Raw genomic sequence first — 20,450 nt, forward strand, 5'->3', positions numbered from 1 at the left:
ACTATTCGACAGCAACGTCTTTCCACACAAGGTGCTCATTCGCGATACTTTCCTTACCCATGAAAGAATGGAGATTTCCCGCTTTACGCAAAATGGTCATTTTGGGACACGTAGACTTCAGAGATACAGCGTGGAAACAGACCCTTCGGCTCACTGAGTCCACGCCGACCAGCGATCATCCCTTACATTAGCACTATCCTACATACTAGGGACAATTTGCAATTTTACTGAAGCCAATTAACCTATACACCTGAGACAGACACAAAAGCTGGAGTAATTCAATGCGCCAGGCAGCATCACTGGAGGAAAGGAATCGACACCCTTCTTCAAAAGTCACCTATTCCTTTTCTCCAAAGATGCTGCCTGACCCGCTGCCTGACTACAGCTTTTTGTGTCTGTCTTCGGTTTAACCAGCATCTGAAATTAAATTATTTGATTTTGTTTTATTTTGTTTTATTTTGTTTTATTGGTCAAAATAAATGAAATTAAAATATTTGAAAGAGATGCCATGAGAAACTACTCTGAAATACAATAACTTCAAACATCAATCTTTGGTCAAAATGTCCAAAGTTTACTTTATTCAAACAAACAAAATTCTTATAAAAGGTGGATCAGCACCGGCGACAACCACATTCACCTGGCGACAACCTGGTGACAACCTACGACAGCGCCCACGACAGGATGCGACAAGCTACGATCATTGGCGTCAAGCCAGCTGTCGCCGAAAAATTTCGAACAGAATAAAATTTCCGCGACGACCCGAGAACTGCTACGACTCATTGAAGACTACTCACGACCATGCCCTCGACACCCCGCGACACACCGGCGAACGTGCGGCGACAGCCTAATCATCGGCAGTCGCCTTAAAAATCGCCGAACTGGGACAGGCCCTTAACTCGCTGTTTCTCCACAGATACTGCCTGAGCTGACATTTCCAGCATTCTGTTATATTTCAAATTTATACCATCTGTCTTTTTTTTAAATCTAGATTTATGCATAGGTACTGTTTGGGCTAGGTAGACACAAAATGCTGGTGTAACTCAGCGGAACAGGTAGCATCTTTGGAGAGAAGGAATGGGTGATGTTTTGGGTCGAGACCCTTCTTCAGACTGATGTCAGGGGAGTGGACGGTACATAGATAAAATGTAGTCGGAGACAGTTAGACTGGTGGGAGTACTGGGAAGAGGGAGGGGATGGAGAGAGAGGGAAAGCAAGGGCTACTTGAAGTTAGAGAAATCAATGTTCATAAGGCTGGGATGTAAGCTACCCAAGTGAAATATGAGGTGCTGTTCCTGCAATTTGCGCTGGGCCTCACTCTGACAATGGAGGAGGCCCAGGACAGATATCCACCATCCCTCCCTGCCTGAAGTCCGCCACAATCATCCCACTGCCGAAAAAGTCATCAGCGGCCTTAACGACTACCGTCCGGTAGCACTCACACCGGTCATCACAAAGTGCTTCGAGAGACTGGTCCTGCAGCACATCAAAGCCAGCCTCCCACCCACCTTCGACCCATACCAGTTTGCCTACAGAGCAAATAGGTCTACAGGGGATGCAATCGACACTGCTCTTCACACTGCACTGACCCACCTTGAACACCAGGGGAGCTATGTGAGGATGCTCTTCCTCGACTTCAGCTCTGCCTTTAACACGGTCATCCCGAGCAGACTGGTCACCAAACTTTCTGACCTTGGATTTTCCCAAACCATCTGCCAATGGATCAAGGACTTCCTGACCAACCGCCCCCAGACCGTCAAAATAGGCCCTCACCTCTCCTCCACCATTACACTGAGCACCGGCTCGCCACAGGGCTGTGTGTTGAGCCCCATCCTTTACTCCCTCTACACTCACGACTGCGCCCCCACCCATCCCACCAACACCATCATCAAGTTCGCGGATGACACGACTGTGGTTGGACTCATCTCAGGAGGAGATGAGACAGCCTATAGGGATGAAATCCAAAGGCTGGCAGCATGGTGTTCAGTGAACAATCTTGTCCTGAACTCCTCCAAAACAAAGGAACTTATAATTGACCAGGAAAACCAGTGTAGAATACGACCCACTCTACATCAATGGGGTCTGTGTGGAAAGGGTACCCGCTTTCAGGTTCCTGGGTACGCACATCGCAGAGGATCTTACCTGGTCTACCAACACCATCACCACAGTAAAGAAGGCACAGCAGAGACTCCACTTCCTGAGGATCCTCAGGAAAACCAACCTGCAGGAGAAGCTCATGATGTCCTTCTATCGCTGCTCCATCGAGAGTGTGCTGGCATACTGTATAACCACATGGTATGCCAGCTGCTCAGAAAAGGACAGGAAGGCCCTTCAGAGGGTCATCACAACGGCCCAGAAGATCATCGGCTGCTCACTGCCCTCTCTGGAGCACCTGTTCAGCCTACGCTGCCTCAGTAGAGCAGGCAAAATAATAAAAGATCCATCCCACCCCGGCCACCGTCTGTTTGTTCATCTGCCCTCTGGTCGACGTTTCAGGTCGATCAAATCCCGAACAAACAGACTTAAGAACAGTTTTTACCCCAGGGCCATACGGGAACTGAACACTACGTTCTGCACTAGGCAACACCGTTAAAAAATCTTTGTATTTAATATAATTGTATTTATTTGTTTTTGCATTTATTGCATATATGTTTGTAAGCACCGACAGGATTGGCTATTTTTTAATTTCGTTGTACTCGTTGCAATGACAATAAATGAATATTATTATATAGGTCAGATTGGGAATGGGAGGGGGAGTTAAAGTGCTGAGCAACCGGGATATCAGGTAGATTTAGGCAGACTGAGCGGAGGTGTTCAGCGAAACGATCACCGAGCCTGTGCTTGGTCTTGCTGATATACCGGAGTATATGGCGGCGCTGCCATAGCAGCTGCGGCTTACCTGCGGTCCATTTGTCTTTGTGTTTTTGTTGTTTTTTTGTCTTAATTGTAGTTGTGATGTGGTGTTTTTGTGTTTGTGTACTATGTGTGTATGTGGGGGGGAGGGGGGGAACTGTAAAATTGTAAATAGGTGTCCCTTCCGAACGGAGACCCGACCTTTGTTTTCTGGGTGTTGTCTCCGTTCCTGCTGCGGCCTACCATCGGCCCAACTCCTGGAGGTGGCGGCCTCCAGGGCTCTGGTTCGCAGAGCCCGGGGACCGGACTTACCATCAGCGGAGCCGGCCGTCTTCGGAGGCTGCGGGAGCGGCTGCGACTCGCCTTAGGCTCGGGCCGCGTGGATGCCGACAACGGGAGCTCCGGCAGCGGCAGCGTGTTCGCCCGCCCCGGGTCGCGGGGCTTGGGTCGCGGACATTTCACCGTCCGGCGCGGCCTAAGATAGGCCGCGGGATATTTCTCTGCTGGGCGGGGGCTTCAATGTCGGGAGCCATGACCGCCCCGACGTGCAGCAACAGCGGCAGCAGCAGCGTGTTCGCCCGCCCCGGATCGGACTTATCATCGGCGGAGCCGGCCGTCTTCGGAGGCTGCGGGAGCTGCTGCGACTCGCCTTCGGCTCGGGCCGCTGCGGACCGTCCGGCGCGGCCTGCAACCACAACAACCTGACTGCGGGAGAAGACGGCAGGAGAAGGGAAATACATTGTGGCCTTCCATCACAGTGAGGAGAGGACTGGAGGAGACTCACTGTGATGGATGTTTCTTTGATGGATGTTTCTTTTTTTGTGTGTTTTTGGGGTTGTGTAATTTTAATGCCTATTTAATGCTTTTATTGTTGGACTGTGGGTGACTGAATTTCGTCCATTATTGGATGACAAATAAAGCTATCTTGAATCTTGAATCTCTTGAATCTTGGATCAGCGGACACAGTAGATGAGGTTGGAGGAGGTGCAAGTGAACCTCTGCCTCACCTGAAAAGACAATAGACAATAGACAATAGGTGCAGGAGTAGGCCATTCGGCCCATCGAGTCAGGCCATTCAGCCCTTCGAGTCAGCACCGCAAGACTGTCGGGATCCTTGGACAGAGTTGAGGGGGAAGGTAAAGGGACAGGTGTTGCATCTCCTGTGGTTACAGGGGAAAGTACCTGGGGAGGGGGTGGTTTGGGTGGGAAGGGACGAGTTGACCAGGGAGTTGCAGAGGGAACGGTCTCTGCGGAAAGCAGAAAGGAGTGGAGATGGGAAGATATGGCCAGTAGTGGGATCCCTTTGGAGGTGGCAGATGATTATATGCTGTAGGCAATGGCTGATGGGGTAGGTGAGGACAAGGGGGACTCTAACATCCTTGTTACGAATGGGGGGGGAAGGGGAGCAAGAGCCGAGCTGCGGGATATCGAGGAGACCCTAGTGAGAGCCGCATCTATGATGGAAGAGGGAATACCCGTTGCTTTAAGAATGACGACATCTCCGATGACCTGGTATGGAAAACATTATCCTGGGCTCATCTGAGGCGAAGACAGAGGAATTGGGAGAGGGGATACAGTCTTTACAGAAAGCAAGGTGGGAAGTAGTGTAGAGTATGGGTGTCAGTGGGTTTGTAATAGATGTCAGTCGATAGTCTGTCTCCTGTAATGGTGACGGTGAGATCTAGAAACGGTAGGGAGATGTTGGAGATGGTCCAACTGAATTTGAGTGCAGGATGGAAATTAGTTGTGAAGTTGATGACGTCAGTGAGTTCTGCATGGGTACAGGAAGTAGCACCAATGCAGTCGTCAATGTAGCGGAGGTAGAGTTCAGGGATAGGGCCAGCCTGGAACAGTGATTGTTCGACGTACCCTACAAAGAGGCAGGCATAGCTAGGGCCCATATGAGTGCCCATAGCTACGCCTTGGATTTGGAGGATGTGGGAGGAGTCGAAGGAGAAATTGTTGAGGGTAAGAACCAGCTCTGCTAGGCAGAGGAGAGTGTTAGTAGATGGAAATTGGCTGGCTCCACGGTCGAGGAAGTAACGGAGGGCTTTAAGACCTTCCTGGTGGGGAATGGAGGTGTAGAGTGACTGGACATCCATAGTAAAGATGAGGAAGTGGGGGCCTGGAAAACAGAAGTAATTGAAGAGACGATGTGTGAGGTGTCTTGGACATAGGTTGGGAGGGATAGAACCAGGGGGGATTGGATGGAGTCGAGGTATGTGGAAATGAATTAAGTGGGACATGAACAAGCAGAAACAATGGGTCTGCCAGGGCAGTTCAGTTTGTGGATTTTGGGGAGAAGATAAAATCAGGCTGTGCGGGGCTGGGGAACGATAAGATTGGAGGCTTTGGAGGGCAGAGCCAGAAGTAAATAAATCAGAAATGGATTGGGGGCAGAAGGGAACAAAGGTGAGACTTCTGCTGAGGACAGACCGTTCCTCATTAGAAAGGGGGAGGTCAGGGTGGATGGTGAAGACACGGCAAGGGTGAGGGTTGAGGTCGGAGGAAGGCAGGTGACTAGATGGAGGCCGAGGCAATGTCTGGTGGGGGGATGGTGGGTATTCATAGAGGAGGGGGACATGAGGACTATTGTATGGGTGGGGAGTAGCTGGGGACACCAGGTTAAAAGGGGAAGGGGAAGACCCATTGGAACCCCCACTGAGGTTCCCTGAAAGAGGGGGGGAGCAGTGGGACCCAGCAGAGTCAGACCACATGGTGTGGGAGTCTGCATCGTGGAGACTGTGCTATTTGTCCCCTGACTTTTCAGCAGAACGTTCAATTACCCTTGCATGGTTATTTCAATATAAACCATGATCAAATGTAGTACGGCACGATAATTCAAATGCAATGAGATTTTCAGCCCACAATAAACTGAAATATGGCGATTCTTTTCAGAGAAATCAAGATTTTACTGCCCATCTATGATTGGACTCCCTCAGATTGATTAGTTCGGCATTTACACCAAGGTGCAATAAAATTCATTATTTGGATGAAGCTCACAAACAGTAATATTATATTGAAAGGTACAACATTTTAAAAAAGGGTCCATCACCAATTTTCCAGCGCCCTTGGTTCCAGAGACTTTCTGGATTATCCGTTTTGCCGGACTAACAGAGGTTAAAGTCTCTGAAAGAAGTCGAACAGTACCGGAATGGTATCGGAAAGGTACCAGAACCGTCCGCTTAGGTCATCAACGAGCCGAGATGACCACAGTCAGCCTCAGAAGTCGGCTATGGGAACAGATCAGTCTGAAGAAGGGTTCCGACCCGAAGCGTCACCCATGTCTTTTTTCCAGAGATGCCGCCTGACCTGCTGAGTTACTCCAACATTTTGTGTCAGTCTTCAGTATAAACCAGCATCTGCAGTTCCTTCCTTCACATTCCATACTGTTCTATGTTCTATGACACTATGCCAATATGCTCGTGGCTCAGGAGCAATTCAGAGATTATTACCCTTTTGGTTCTGCTTTTTAATTTAGTTGTAAATATCCCACTGCTGCTGCTCCACCTCTGGGCTTAAAATTGACTTCTTTGTTAGATTCTGCTCTCCCAACGGCTCCTTTCTAAACATCCCACTGCTGCTGTTCTGCCTTTGTGCTTGAAACTGACTCGCTTGCTGGTTGAACACTCTGCTCTGCTGCTCTAACCTAGCTGCCCAAATTCCCTCAGCGGAAACTCTTTTCTTGTTCTACCTACATTGTTGATACCCATATGGACCACGGCAACTGGATCTTCCCCCTCCCACTCCAAATTCCTCTGTAGGTCAGATAGGATGTCCTGTATCCAAGTACCAGACAGGCAACCTACAGTCTTTGCAACACTCAATCCTTGCAAAAGAAAATTGTGTCTATTCCCCTGACTATACTATCCCCAATTACAACAGTGTCTTTTCTATCCTCTTTTTGAATGGATCCCTGATGCATGGTGCCATGTTGCTCATCCATCCTATAACCCTCACTCTCGTCTGCACAGGGAGCAAGCATCTCAGACCAGGTTAAAAAAGCTCAAGGGCTGAGGCTCCTCGAACACTGCCTCTTGCATCCCCCTACCTGCCTCACTTGCAGTCACGTTATCTTTCTCCTGACCATACACTGAATTAGAAGTACTTCATTTAATGGGTGTGACTACCTCCGGAAACACAGCATCCAGATAATTCTCCCCATCCCTGCTGTGTTGCAATGTTTGAAGCTTAGATTCCAGGTTATCAATTTTGAGCCTGAGTTCCTTGAGCAACCAACACCTTCTGCAAATGTGGTCACCATGAACCACAATGGGGTGTACCAGATTCTACATCATGCATCTACAACACATCAGTTAATCCTGAATCCCTTCCTTATTTATTCCCAACGACTTTATTTATTCCCAATTTTCCTTTTTAAACTACCACTGCTGCTGTTCTGCCTCTGGCTTGAAACTGACTCGGGATCACAGGAGAACATGCAAACTACACGCAGACAGAATCTGAAGTCAGGATCAAACTTGAGTCTTTGGTGCTGTGAGGCAGCAGCTCTACTAGCTGTGCCATTGTGCTGCCCTACAGTGGAGCACCATCTTCACATAATCAATTTTAGTGAAGCATGGTTATGGATATTAATTCATATTTTCTCCAATCTAAACTAAATCTTAATTGCAGACATGTCAAAAAGAGGCTTTAGAACTTGCAACAGTACAGCAGGGGAGTGCACCCTGAGGCCCACAATGTCTGTGTTGAACAGGAAGCCAAGACAAATTCTTGGCTGCCTGCATATAATCCAAATCCCTCCATTCCCAGCATATCCATGAGCCTGATCAAAAGTCACTAAAGTGCCACCATCATATTTGCATCCACCACCACATCTAGCAGCATATTCCAGGCACTCACCACCCTCTGTGTAAAAAAACTTATTCTCTCATCTGCTTTAAATTATCTCACCTTAAAGCTATGCTCTCTATTTATTTGATACTAGACCAAGTGGACCCGTTGGGCCCAAACCTCTCCTGCATTGGTGTAGCACCCTCTCCTCCCCCACTCCCTCCCTCCCTCCCCTCCCCCCCTCCCTCCCCCTCCCCGCCTTCCTCACCCCCCCATTCCATCCCCTCAAACCCCCCTTATCCTTCCTTCTTCCCCCTCCCTCCCCCTCTCCCTCCACCCCCTCCTCCCTCCCCTTTCCCTCCCCTTTCCCTCCCTAGGAGATAAATTTAAACTTTAAAATGTGAATAACTTTAAAAACATAACACCAATTTCAATGAAACCCATTAGCACCAAAGGGACTATGGTGAGTAAGGTGGACCTATCATGTACAATTTTGACTGTATTTCAGGAACAAACAAACAAGAGTTTTAGTATATAGATATCCATCCTGGGAAAAAGGTTCTGACTGTCTACCCTGTCTTTACCTCTCATAATTTTGTATACTTCTTTCACATCTCCCCTCAACTTCTTTCATTCCGGAGAAACAATGCAGGTAGTCCAACCTCTCCTTGGAGCTAATGCTCTCTAATCCAGACATCATTCTAGTAACCCTCTTCTAAAATCCTTACATCCTTTTCTGTATGGGGACAACCACAACTGCACACAATACTCCAAATGCAGCCTAACCAAAGTCCTGCATCATGACTTCCTGACTCTGAGACACAATGCTTCGATTGAAGAAGGCAAGCAGACCTACCATATGCTTTCTTTACCACTCTCCCTACTTAGATTGCCGCTTTCAGGGAATTGTGGACTTAGACCCCAAGATCCTCTACACATCATTGCTGTTAAGGGTATTGCCATTAACTGTATATTTTCCTTTCACATTCAACCACCCAAAGTGCAAAACTCACACTTGCTTGGGTTAAACTCTATTTGCCATTTTTCCACCCATTTCTGTACCTGATCTAAATTTATATCCCACTGTATACTTTATCTGTACCTGATCTATATCCCACTGTATACTTTAACAGCCTTCCTCAAGTCTGTGACCCCAGCTATCTTGGCATCCTCTGCAAACTTACGTTTACATTCAAGTAATTTACATATCACAAACAACATAAATCCCTGCAGAACTCCAGATAGATCTCTAGCCTAAATATTGTTCTTCCACCACAACCCTCTATCTTCTATGTGTAAGCCTTTATTTAACAATACAACCAAATGATTCACAGAAAACCTGATTAGATTAAAAACCTAAATACTAAAGCACTCAAAATAATAAAAGATGTATTTTCAAAGCATAGGAGCTCTCTGGTTTAAAGTGGACTTGCGTTATGGAAAGTCAATTTTATGCAAATTTTCCAATAAAATGTTTTCTTAGCCTAACATATATTAGGGCAGCACAGTGGCGCAGTGTAGGGCTGTTGCCTTATGGCACAGAGACCATAGTTCAATCCTAGTGCTGTCTGTGTGGATTTTTTGTGTTCCCCTTGTGACCACATGGCTTTATATCCGGACGTCCGGTTTCCTCCCACCTCCCAAAGACATGCAGGTTCGTAGGTTAATTGCATTCTGTAAATTGCCCCTAGTGTGTAGGATGCAAAAGTGATGGAACTATTGTACAGGTGACCAATGATCTGTCAGTGGGTCGAAGGACCTGTTTCCACGCCATATCTCTAAGCTAAACAAGTTAACATGTTTTGAGGTATCCATTTACATCTGATACAGTATATGTTCACATTTACTAAGTGATCACTGGTTTCACATGTTGGCGAACGCATTCCAACAAAGGCAACTAGAGTCAATCCTAACCAGAATCCTTAGATGAACATGGAGATGGCTTGTCTTTACCTAGTTTTTAAAGATCTGCTCCAAAATATAAAGACACAGCAACTAAGTTCAAAACTGATTTCATTTATGCATGAGGGTCAGTGCTATTCTTACCAACAGATTCCTTCTTTGCAGCTATACGATTAACGATATGTAGAGTAAGGAGGTCCCAGCTAACGGAAGAGTTTTGTTGAGGTGATACCGGTGGCTCTAATAGTTTAAGTTTGGATTTAAGTTTCCTCTTCTCAAAAAATTCCTTGAAAATATAAATCATACTAAATACAATACATAAAGATCTTTTGATGGAACACTAAGCAGTATTCTAAACAGTTATCTGATGAAATTACACATTATCTGAGTCATCATGAACTGTAGAAGTAGTAAGTGTCTTGTATGTAGACATGACAAATTATGAAGTGCTCGAATTTTGAATCAAAGTGGTACCTCTCTGTAAATGTAGTTGTCATGTACTCTGAGTGAAGTTGCATGCGACAAATCTTTGGTTTGTTTGTTTGTTTTTATGTCTTATTTGCTTTGTATAGCGTCTTTGAGTATCTTGACAAGCGCTATATAAAATAAATGCATTATTATTATTATTATTAAAATATTGTTATGTTAAATTGTCATATCTACCAAAAACAGAACAATGAAATTCTTACTTGTAGTAGCATAACATTTCTGAAAATACAGTACTCATAGAAAACACAATAACCCAGGAATTACTACGCTTAGAGTACTGCTTTTTAATCTATCAGGTCTCCTCTCCACTTCTGGCATTCCAGAGAAAACAATTCAAGTTTTCCAACGTCTTCTTTCACTTAATACCCTCTCATCTAGGAAGCATTATGGTAACACTCTTCTGCATGCTCCCCAAAGTATCTGCATTCTTCCTGTAACTGGGTGACCAAAACTGCATGCAATACTCCAAAGGATGAGAAGGTACAAAAGGATTAGAATCCGAGGATGACACTAAATTGGGTGGTATTGTAGATAGCAAAGATGGTTATCACAGGTTACGGCAGGATCTTGATCAGTTAGGCAAGTGGGCAAATAGAGTATATTGCAGATAAATGTGAGGTGTTACATTTTGGGAAGTCTAACCAACGCAGCACTATCATAGTAAATGGTAGGGCTCTGGGAAGTGTTGTCGAGCAGATGAATCCAGGAGTCAAGGTACATAGTTCCATGAAAGTGGTGTCATAGGTAGAAAAGGTGATCAAGAATGCTTTCAGCACACATTAGCCTTCATCAGTCAGGGTATTCATTGTAGAAGTTTGAATGATATGGTACAGCTGTACAAGGCCGTAGTTAGGAGTATTGTGTTCAGTCCTGGTCACCCTGTTCTTGGAAATATATTGTTTATCTGGTAAGAGTGCAGAAAAGATTACGAGGATGTTGGCAATTCTTGAGGATCTGAGCTAAATGGAGAGGTTGGGCAGGTTAGGACTGTATTCCTTGGAGTGTAAGAGTATGAGAGATGATCATATGGAGGTGTATAAGATCATGAGGGGAATAGATAGCCAGAGTCTTTTAACCAGAGTAGTGGAACCAAGAACCAGTGGATATTGGTTTAAGGTGAGTGAGGAAAGATGCAATAAGGATCTGAGGGGCACCTTTATTACATAGAGGATGGTAGGTATATGGAATGAGCTGCCAGAGGAGGTAGTTGAGGCAGAAAGTATCGCAACATTTAAAAGACATTTGGACAGGTACATGGATAGGAAATAAAGGCAAAAGGCTTGTTAAGGCGGTGTACGACTCTAATGGATGAGCAGCTTGTCAATTACAGCACTGGTTTATGTTGTTTCTTTTATCCAAAGAAGCTCAGGGCTGTTATATTAGACCCTCTCCTGTTGTGCTGCTTGCAAAATGTCGCCATAGTATCGTAGTTCTGCAAAAATGCATGTTTCCATCAGGCAACATTCAGTGGAAATATGTGACAAATCATCCTCTACAATAATCCTCAACATTGGTGCCCGGCAAGAACTTGTTTTCAGTCTCCTTAAACACTTATGACTGTGCAGCCAAATACCAATCCAACTAAATTTACAAGTTCACAGGCGACACCACCACAGCAGGCCTCTTGTCAAATAATGATGAGACGGAGTATAGGAAGGAGGTTGAAAACCTTGTAATCTGGTACAAAGCCAACAACATATCCCTTAATATCAGCAAGACAAAGGAGATTGTAATCGCCTTCAGCAAGTGAAGCAATACAGATACCCTGGTATACATTGATGGTGCCAATGTAGAGATGGTCGAAGCTTAAGTTTTTAAGAGTAAATATCACGTAATTTGTCCTGGACCAGCCACATCGAAGCAATGGCCACGAAAGCACACCAACACCTCTACTTCCTTCGAAGGTTTAGTAAGTTCGGCATGTCCCCAGCCAACTTCTACAGATGCGGTAGAAAACATTTTATCGGATGCATCACAGCATGGTTTGGGAACAGCTCTATCCAGGACCACAAGGGATGACAGAGAGTTCTGGACGTAGCTCAAACCATGACGCAAACCAACCTCCCTTGCCTGGATTCCATCTGCATTTAATACTGCTTTGGTAAGGCCACCCACATAATCAAGGACCAGTCATACCTGGTAACTCCCTCTTTTCCCCTCTCATCAGACAAGAAGTAAAGAAGATGAAAATGCATACCTCCAGATTTCTTTCTAGCTATTATCAGGTAACTGAACCGTCCTCTCACTGTTAGTGACCTCCCATCCACTTCATTGGAGACCTTTGAACTATCCTGAATGGACTTTATCCTGCACTAAATGTTATACCATTTAGCCTACATCTGTACACTGTGGGCAGCTTGATTGTAATCATGTGTAGTCTTTTTGATGAATGGATAGTATGCAACAAACTCCTTTCACTGTACTTCAGTGCATGTGACCATAATAATAACTAACCTAACTATTTCCAAAGGTTACAGGACATGTCCACAAAAATATCAGATTCTTAAAGTCTATCTCTAAGAGTACAAATACCAATTTAACTTAAAATCTGGTGCTTTTGCAATACTAAGGCAGGAGCAAAATGTGTAGTTTTCTGAACTGCTCCTGCAGCATCTATATAAAGGGACCATAGTGTCAAAATCAGATATCAAAACAAAATCTCGAATTTGGGGGAAACAGGCAATTGGACCAGAAAAAAAACAAATTAGGAAATACTGAATCTCTTGACTTTAATGAGTAATTCATATTATCTGAAAATTATTAAGTTCTGACAAGAAACTCCACGTGAAATGTTATTCATTCTTACCTTTTGCTGCCTCTTCTGTTGCTTCAGTTTAATTCTATTCCTATGGTAGATAATTATAGTGGCATTACTCCACCAGTGCACCGTAGCTGCAGCATGCAACCACAAAATGTGTTTCAGTTATTCGCCTCACATACAGACAGTACCTCTGAAACTCACAATTGTTAACACGAAGACAAGGAAAGCAGAGAATCAGAAATTTCAAAGTTTCCTTTCAAGTCACACAACATTCTGGCTTGGAAACATTAATATAAATTTATTGTAACTTATTTGAACCCTCTTACCTAACCATGAAGTCAAGTTCAAGTCTACCTTATTTGTCACATACACATACAAAATGTGCAGTGAAATGAAAGTGGCAATTCCTGCGGATTGTGCGGATTGAAAGCACTTTATCTGAATTAGTTTAAGAACATAGCACAACTGTATATTGAGAGGGACACAAAAAGCTGGAGTAACTTAGCGGGACAGGCAGCATCTCTGGAGAGAAGGAATATTTGGGTCGAGACCCTTCTTCAGACTGGTTAGGGATAAGAGAAATGAGAGACATAGACGGTGATGCGGAGAGATAAAGAACAATGAATGAAAGATATGCAAAAAAGTAACGATGATAAATGAAACAGGCTTTTGTGAGCTGTTTGTCGGGTGAAAATGAGAAGCTAGTGTGACTTGGGTGGGGGAGGGAGAGAGAGAGAGGGAATGCCGGGGCTACCTGAAGTGAGAGAAATCAATATTCATACCATTGGGCTGTAAGCTGCCCAAGCGAAATATGAGATGCTGTTCCTCCAATTTGCGTTTAGCCTCACTCTGACAATGGAGGATTCCAAGGACAAAAAGGTCTGTGTAGGAATGGGAAGGAGAATTAAAGTGCCCAGCCATGGGAGATCAGGTTGATTGAGAGGGACGTCAGGTTAGGATTAGGGGGCTCTCCTGGATGTGGCCCTCCCTTACTTCCAACATGTAGACCGGAATTTGGACTTTTTATTTTTCTTTGTAAGCAGCACCAAAATATGGCGACTGTGCATTTGCAGCTTGTGCAAAAGAATTTCACTGCGCCATGCTTACATGACAATAAAAAAACATTGAACCATTCATAAAGGATGGTCAACGATTACTGAAAACTATGGCAATGGCCACAATTGAATTAAAAGAGCTACCCTTTTCATTCCGCAATAAAGGAACATTTGTATGATTTAGCAAAATAAGTCTATTCCCCACCTCACTGTTTTCTGGCATCCTCTGGACTATGTCAAAAATCTTCATGAAAATTCACGACAGCATTGCAAATTATTTCAGCTGGAACTACTGTTTCATTTATATCCATCATGATCTTCCCAGATAGGGAGTTCATGACAAAATGTAGATAAATTGCACATATTCAAATATCTACAAACTGGCTGTACAACAGGAAGAAACTAGAATTTTTCACAATCCTATTTTCTGCTTCAGTATTTAACAGCAGTCAGCAGGCAGAAACAAATTTTCACAGCAGGAATATGGTCTGGAAGCTTTCCTCTCTTAAATCACAGGCTAAAGGGAATGAAATAGACTTCTCCCGACTTTAGGTCTAGTAAGTATTGGTATCTCATTTAACATTCAGCATGCGATCCTGGGATAATGAGCAAAATTGATCAGTTCTAAGACATGGTTATTTCATAATGCATTCTCATTGGCTGAATCCAAATGAGAGTGCACTCACATAGCTTAAACAAACATCAATAATGCGTCTACTTTGGGCAAGCTGTTTAGATGCATTTGACAAGCTGGCAGTTTTATTGTCATTATGCTTTCTAGTATTTTTAAAGAAAAATATTTCCCCCTGCGCCAAATATTCAATAACAGATCAGCGCTCTACAGAATAGTGTCAAGCAGGGTGTATTCACTTCTTTTCTGCATGCTGACATATTCAAGCATTACACTGTTATGCATATTTTCAATGGAAATTGATGTTATGTTTTTCATGGTTCTTTTGGCAAGTTACAAGCTTAATCACCCAGTGGACACACAGTGGCAGTATCTCTCTGACATTTTGACATCACTATATAATTCACCAGCAACTGTACACCCAGTCAGCAATGGTTAAGATTGTCATATTGTTGACTGCACAGGGATGATCTTAAAGCACAGAGAAAACAGGCAGGAATGGCAAAAGGATCAAAATGTCCACCATTTATAACCATGGAATTTACAAGCCTATTTGTAAGATGCCATTTGATCATTTTTAAGACTGTAGATTACTTATGTGCCAGAATGTCCTACTATTCCATTTAAAGAAAACACCAAATGTGTTTCTAGAGATTAAGAATTCAAATGTGAAGCTATCTTAAATTGGATCAGGCCACATTTGCATTTTGTGCGCTTCTCGGCCAACTACAAAAATGATTTACATTGATGATACTGAAACTAAGCAGTTGCAGCTATCGGGAAAGAATTAAGAGCTTTGGACTTACCAATTTCAAACAAACTTAGATGACACGAGAAGTCTTTAAAATTATAAATGGTAAGATAAAGTAGGTGTGGAGAGAATGTTGTGAACGATTTGAGAATTAGTGATTACAAATACAAGACAATTACATTTGAAGCCATGATGCAGTATAGGAGTGTTAGCAAGATTTGCTAACCAAACAACAATTAAAGCAACCATTCCTTTAATTTGAAGAACTAAAGATATAAAACTTTGATTCTGGAAGATGTTTGTAGAGATCAGCAGAATAACAAGGCAACTTTCTCAGAATAGCTCCCAATTTGCCTTTGTAATTTTCCTGGCAAAGTGCACAATTATGTCAAAACAGGAGAACCCTAAGGTATTTTGCCCGCCCATTATTTATTGAAAGCTAAACTTAAATTCTGAGTAAGACTTGACTTGTTAAGACTTGATAAGCTGCTACTCTACAATTCCAATTGGATCACTTTACACAAATGTGCTGAGAAATTTCCTTCACGATGGGTATTGCGACATAAAATAACAAAAAATGTTGGAAACACAAAGCAGGTCAACCACTTATCAAAAAAGAAACAGGACCTTTGACCTGAAATGTTAACTCTGTATCTTTTTCAACAATCTATTCTCTGGAGGCCTTCCGATCTTCTGGATCTGCTCCACATCTTGTTTGGCAACCTCCATCGCTGTCGCAATATTGACTGCGTTCTCAAAGGTTAAATTTTGTGTACCCAACAGTTTCCGCTGGATGTTCACATCTGCACACCCTACCACCAATCTGTCTCTCAGCATATTCTCCAGTTCCTTGAAATTACACCCCTCACTTAACTGTCGAAGCTTTGCGATGAACTTAGGGATTGTTTCATTTGCCTGGGTGCAGGTATAGAATCGATACCTTTGCACTATTTCTGTTGGTTTTAGCGAGAAATGAGCAATTAAAGCATCCTTACAATCCTGATACGTTTTACTTACAGGCTTAGCTGGCTGCAGCAATGCTCGTAGGGTGTGGTAACCCTTGCTTCCTAAACCTGTAAGGAACAATGCTCTTTTCTTCTCTTCTGACGTGATATCGTTTGAAGTGAACCATGCCTCCAAGGCTTCAGTCCATTCCTCAATAGTGTAACCAGAGTCTTACTGGGGCACCTTCCAAACAATTGGATTAGCCATGGTTACACTACTAATACTCGGTTCACAACAACACTATTTAACCATTATCACCATCGCTGCTCTGCTCTCCGATACTCGGATACTCGCCGTCGGTGGTGGTTGCTGGGGACAAAATGGGCGGCTGCTGATCTTGGGCCTTGGGTGTAGTAGGGTGGCTTAGCTATTACTGGCAAGCGAACACGATTGATGTTCTGCTGGCTATGGCTGCCTCTATGTGCTGCGCTGCACGGCTACAGCACTGCTTGTGCGGTAGGTTGCATCGATGGGCTGACTTGCACTTGCGAACGTGCATTCTGGTTACATACAGAGTCATTTACTTCATGTTCGGTCGTGCGAAAACATCAAAATGACCGCAATATGTTCCTGTTAGAGGAATCCCATCCTCGTCGCCAAATTGTTGTGCATTTGTGCTGTAATTGGACTATGAATAAATCTTGGACACACACAAGTATTCAAACGTGCCTGTATTCATGTTAGCTCCATCTTAAGTTCTCCTTGTGTATGCGTACAATCGCACAAGTCATTTCATATGTAAAGTCATTTCATATTAAAAGTCATTTCATTTTAAAAGTAATTTCATATTAAAATCAGGTTCGCATACCTAACATTCCTCCCCCTTTAACATGGAGGCAGGTAACGCAATTTCATTTCTAACATCACATAATATCAACCAACAGACCTGCATATCGTACGAACATGGATCAAACAAAATACACAATACAGTGCTAGTATATACGTAGGTTCACTTATACAGAATATAATCCTCAAATCTTTTAGGTGTTCTTGTAATTCAATTAGACCTGCGCCTATCTGTCTGCGTTGGATTTTTATTGTTCTGAAATATCCGGCTCCAGCTGTGATGTGTAATCACAGAGGATTAAATGTTCGTCAATATCCTGCTCTGGTTGTGATGTTTTGTTATTACTGTGGATTAAATGTTCGTCAATATCCTGCTCTGGTTGTGATGTTTTGTTATTACTGTGGATTAAATGTTCATCCCTCTCTGAAGTGCTTCCAGGATCTACACCTACTTTTGGAGTTGGCCTAACTATCAGTGGACGTGAATTGGCCAAGATAGACTGGCAATTGATTCTTAAAGGGTTGACGGTGGATATGCAATGGAAGGCATTTAAAGACCGCATGGATGAACTACAACAATTGTTCATCCCAGTTTGGCAAAATAATAAATCAGGGAAGGTAGTGCATCCGTGGCTAACAAGGGAGATTAGGGATAGTATCAAAACAAAAGATGAAGTATACAAATTAGCAAGAAAAAGCAGCCGACCAGAGGACTGGGAGAAATTCAGAGTCCAGTAGAGGAGCACAAAGGGCTTAATTAGGAAAGGGGAAATAGATTATGAAAGAAAACTGGCAGGGAACATAAAAACTGACTGCAAAAGCTTTTATGGATATGTGAAGAGAAAAAGATTAGTTACAAATGTAGGTCCCTTGCAGTCAGAAACAGGTGAATTGATCATGGGGAACAAGGACATGGCAGACCAATTGAATAACTACTTTGGTTCTGTCTTCACTAAGGAAGACATAAATAATCTGCCGGAAATAGCAGGGGACCGGGGTCAAATGAGATGGAGGAACTGAGTGAAATCCAGGTTAGTCGGGAAGTGGTGTTAGGTAAATTGAATGGATTAAAGGCCGATAGATCCCCAGGGCCAGATAGGCTGCATCCCAGAGTGCTTAAGGAGGTAGCCCCAGAAATAGTGGATGCATTAGCGATAATTTTTCAAAACTCTTTAGATTCTGGAGTAGTTCCTGAGGATTGGAGGGTAGCTAATGTAACCCCACTTTTCAAAAAGGGAGGGAGAGAGAAAACAGGGAATTACAGACCAGTTAGTCTAATGCTAGAGTCAGTTATTAAAGATGGGATAGCAGCACATTTGGAAAGTGGTGAAATCATTGGACAAAGTCAGCATGGATTTATGAAAGGTAAATCATGTCTGACGAATCTTATAGAATTTTTCGAGGATGTAACTAGTAGAGTGGATAAGGGAGAACCAGTGGATGTGTTATATCTGGACTTCCAGAAGGCTTTCGACAAGGTCCCACATAAGAGATTAGTATGCAAACTTAAAGCACATGGTATTGTGGGTTCAGTATTGATGTGGATAGAGAACTGGCTGGCAGACAGGAAACAAAGAATAGGAATAAACGGGTCCTTTTCAGAATGGCAGGCAGTGACTAGTGGGGTACCGCAAGGCTCAGTGCTGGGACCCCAGCTATTTACAATATATATTAATGATTTGGACGAGGGAATTGAATGCAACATCTCCAAGTTTGCGGATGACACGAAGCTGGGGGGCAGTGTTAGCTGTGAGGAGGATACTAGGAGGCTGCAACGTGACTTGGATAGGTTAAGTGAGTGGGCAAATGCATGGCAGATGCAGTATAATGTGGATAAATGTGAGGTTATCCACTTTGGTGGCAAGAACAGGAAAGCGGACTATTACCTGAATGGTGGCCGATTAGGAGATGGGGAGATGCAACGAGACCTGGGTGTCGTGGTACACCAGTCATTGAAAGTAGGCATGCAGATGCAGCAGGCAGTGAAGAAAGCGAATGGTCTGTTGGCATTCATAGCGAGGGGATTTGAGTATAGGAGCAGGGAGGTTCTGCTGCAGTTGTACAGGGCATTGGTGAGACCACACCTGGAGTATTGCGTACAGTTTTGGTCTCCTAATCTTGCCATAGAGGGAGGACAGAGAAGGTTCACCAGATTGATTCCTGGGATGGCAGGACTTTCATATGAAGAAAGACTGGATAGACTCGGCTTGTACTCGCTGGAATTTAGAAGATTGAGGGGGGATCTTATAGAAACTGTAAGGCAGGTACGGGATACTGAGTACGGGGTACGGGATCTTATAGAAACTGGAAGGCAGGTACGGGATACTGAGTTGGATGATCAGCCATGATCATATTGAATGGCGGTGCAGGCTCGAAGGGCCGAATGGCCTACTCCTGCACCTATTTTCTATGTTTCTATGTTTCTATGGTTTGGTTGAACCACTTCTCTTTGTTGGAAGTGGGTGTGTTCGTCACCTTTTGGCAAGTACGCTCTCATTTGATCGACATGACAACGAATGACTCTTCCCTCACTCAACTTTACATTGTACAGGACTTCACTGATGACTTCTGCTATCATTCCATAAAGCCAAGTGGGACCTGATGTAAAGTTCTTGACCATGACATGATCATTCACATCAAAGACTCGCTTTTTGCTTCCTCGATCTGCTGCCTGTTTCATTGAGGTTTGCTTCCTTCGAATAGTTTTGCTGACATTGGGTCACAGACCGTCAAGTTTAGTGCGGATCTTTCTTCTGAACATCAGTTCACTGGGTGACTTTCCAGTCGTTCCTTGAGGTGTGACTCAGTACATCAGCAATAACTTCTGGATCTTTAGTTCCAGGTCTGTTCCTTTTCCTTTATTCACACCTGCTTTCACCGGCTGTACCCCTCTTTCTGCTGGACGGGTGCTTGGGTGATGTTTGAATGTGGCAGATGTTGTTGCTGCTGAGGAACTTGGCAAATTCTTCAGACACAAACTGCGTACCGTTGTCTGTGACCACCGTTTCTGGTAACCCATGAGTTGCAAACAACCGCCTCACGGCAATCACTGTTGTTGCTGCTGTTGCGTGTTTCACCCGCATGGCTTCAATCCATTTGCTGTGAGCATCGACCACAATCAGCACATTCTCATTGTCGAGGCTGGCATAGTCACAGTGAATTCTACTCCACAGTCTCTCAGGGAACTCCCATGGATGGATTGGGGCTGCAACAGGACTATGCTGACTCTGCTGACAGCTTGGACAACTTCTCACTTGTTGTTCTAACTCTTTGTTGATTCCTGGCCACCAAACGTATAATCTCGCCAATGCCTTCATTTTCACAATGCCAAGGTGCATGCTATGAAGTTCTTCAAGGATTCTAGACCTTTTCTCCAGATTATCTGCGATAACCACTCGTGGTCCCCACAGGATTATGTCATCCTCC

At 43.9% G+C, this 20,450-nt stretch overlaps 1 protein-coding gene across 1 annotated transcript in view; it reads right to left on the bottom strand.

The window, feature by feature from the left end:
* redic1 (regulator of DNA class I crossover intermediates 1) overlaps window positions 1–20,450 on the bottom strand; it is a 54,817-nt gene that overhangs the window by 26,772 nt on the left and 7,595 nt on the right. Inside the window, exons 2-3 of the mRNA XM_078419462.1 lie at window positions 12,842–12,881; window positions 9,691–9,832 (exon numbers count right to left, since the gene is read on the bottom strand). Of these exons, the coding sequence (XP_078275588.1) occupies window positions 9,691–9,832; window positions 12,842–12,881 (182 nt within the window). The remainder of the gene's footprint in view (window positions 1–9,690; window positions 9,833–12,841; window positions 12,882–20,450) is intronic.

The sequence above is a fragment of the Rhinoraja longicauda genome, chromosome 23 (assembly GCF_053455715.1).
Source record: "Rhinoraja longicauda isolate Sanriku21f chromosome 23, sRhiLon1.1, whole genome shotgun sequence".
Taxonomy (NCBI): domain Eukaryota; kingdom Metazoa; phylum Chordata; class Chondrichthyes; order Rajiformes; family Arhynchobatidae; genus Rhinoraja; species Rhinoraja longicauda.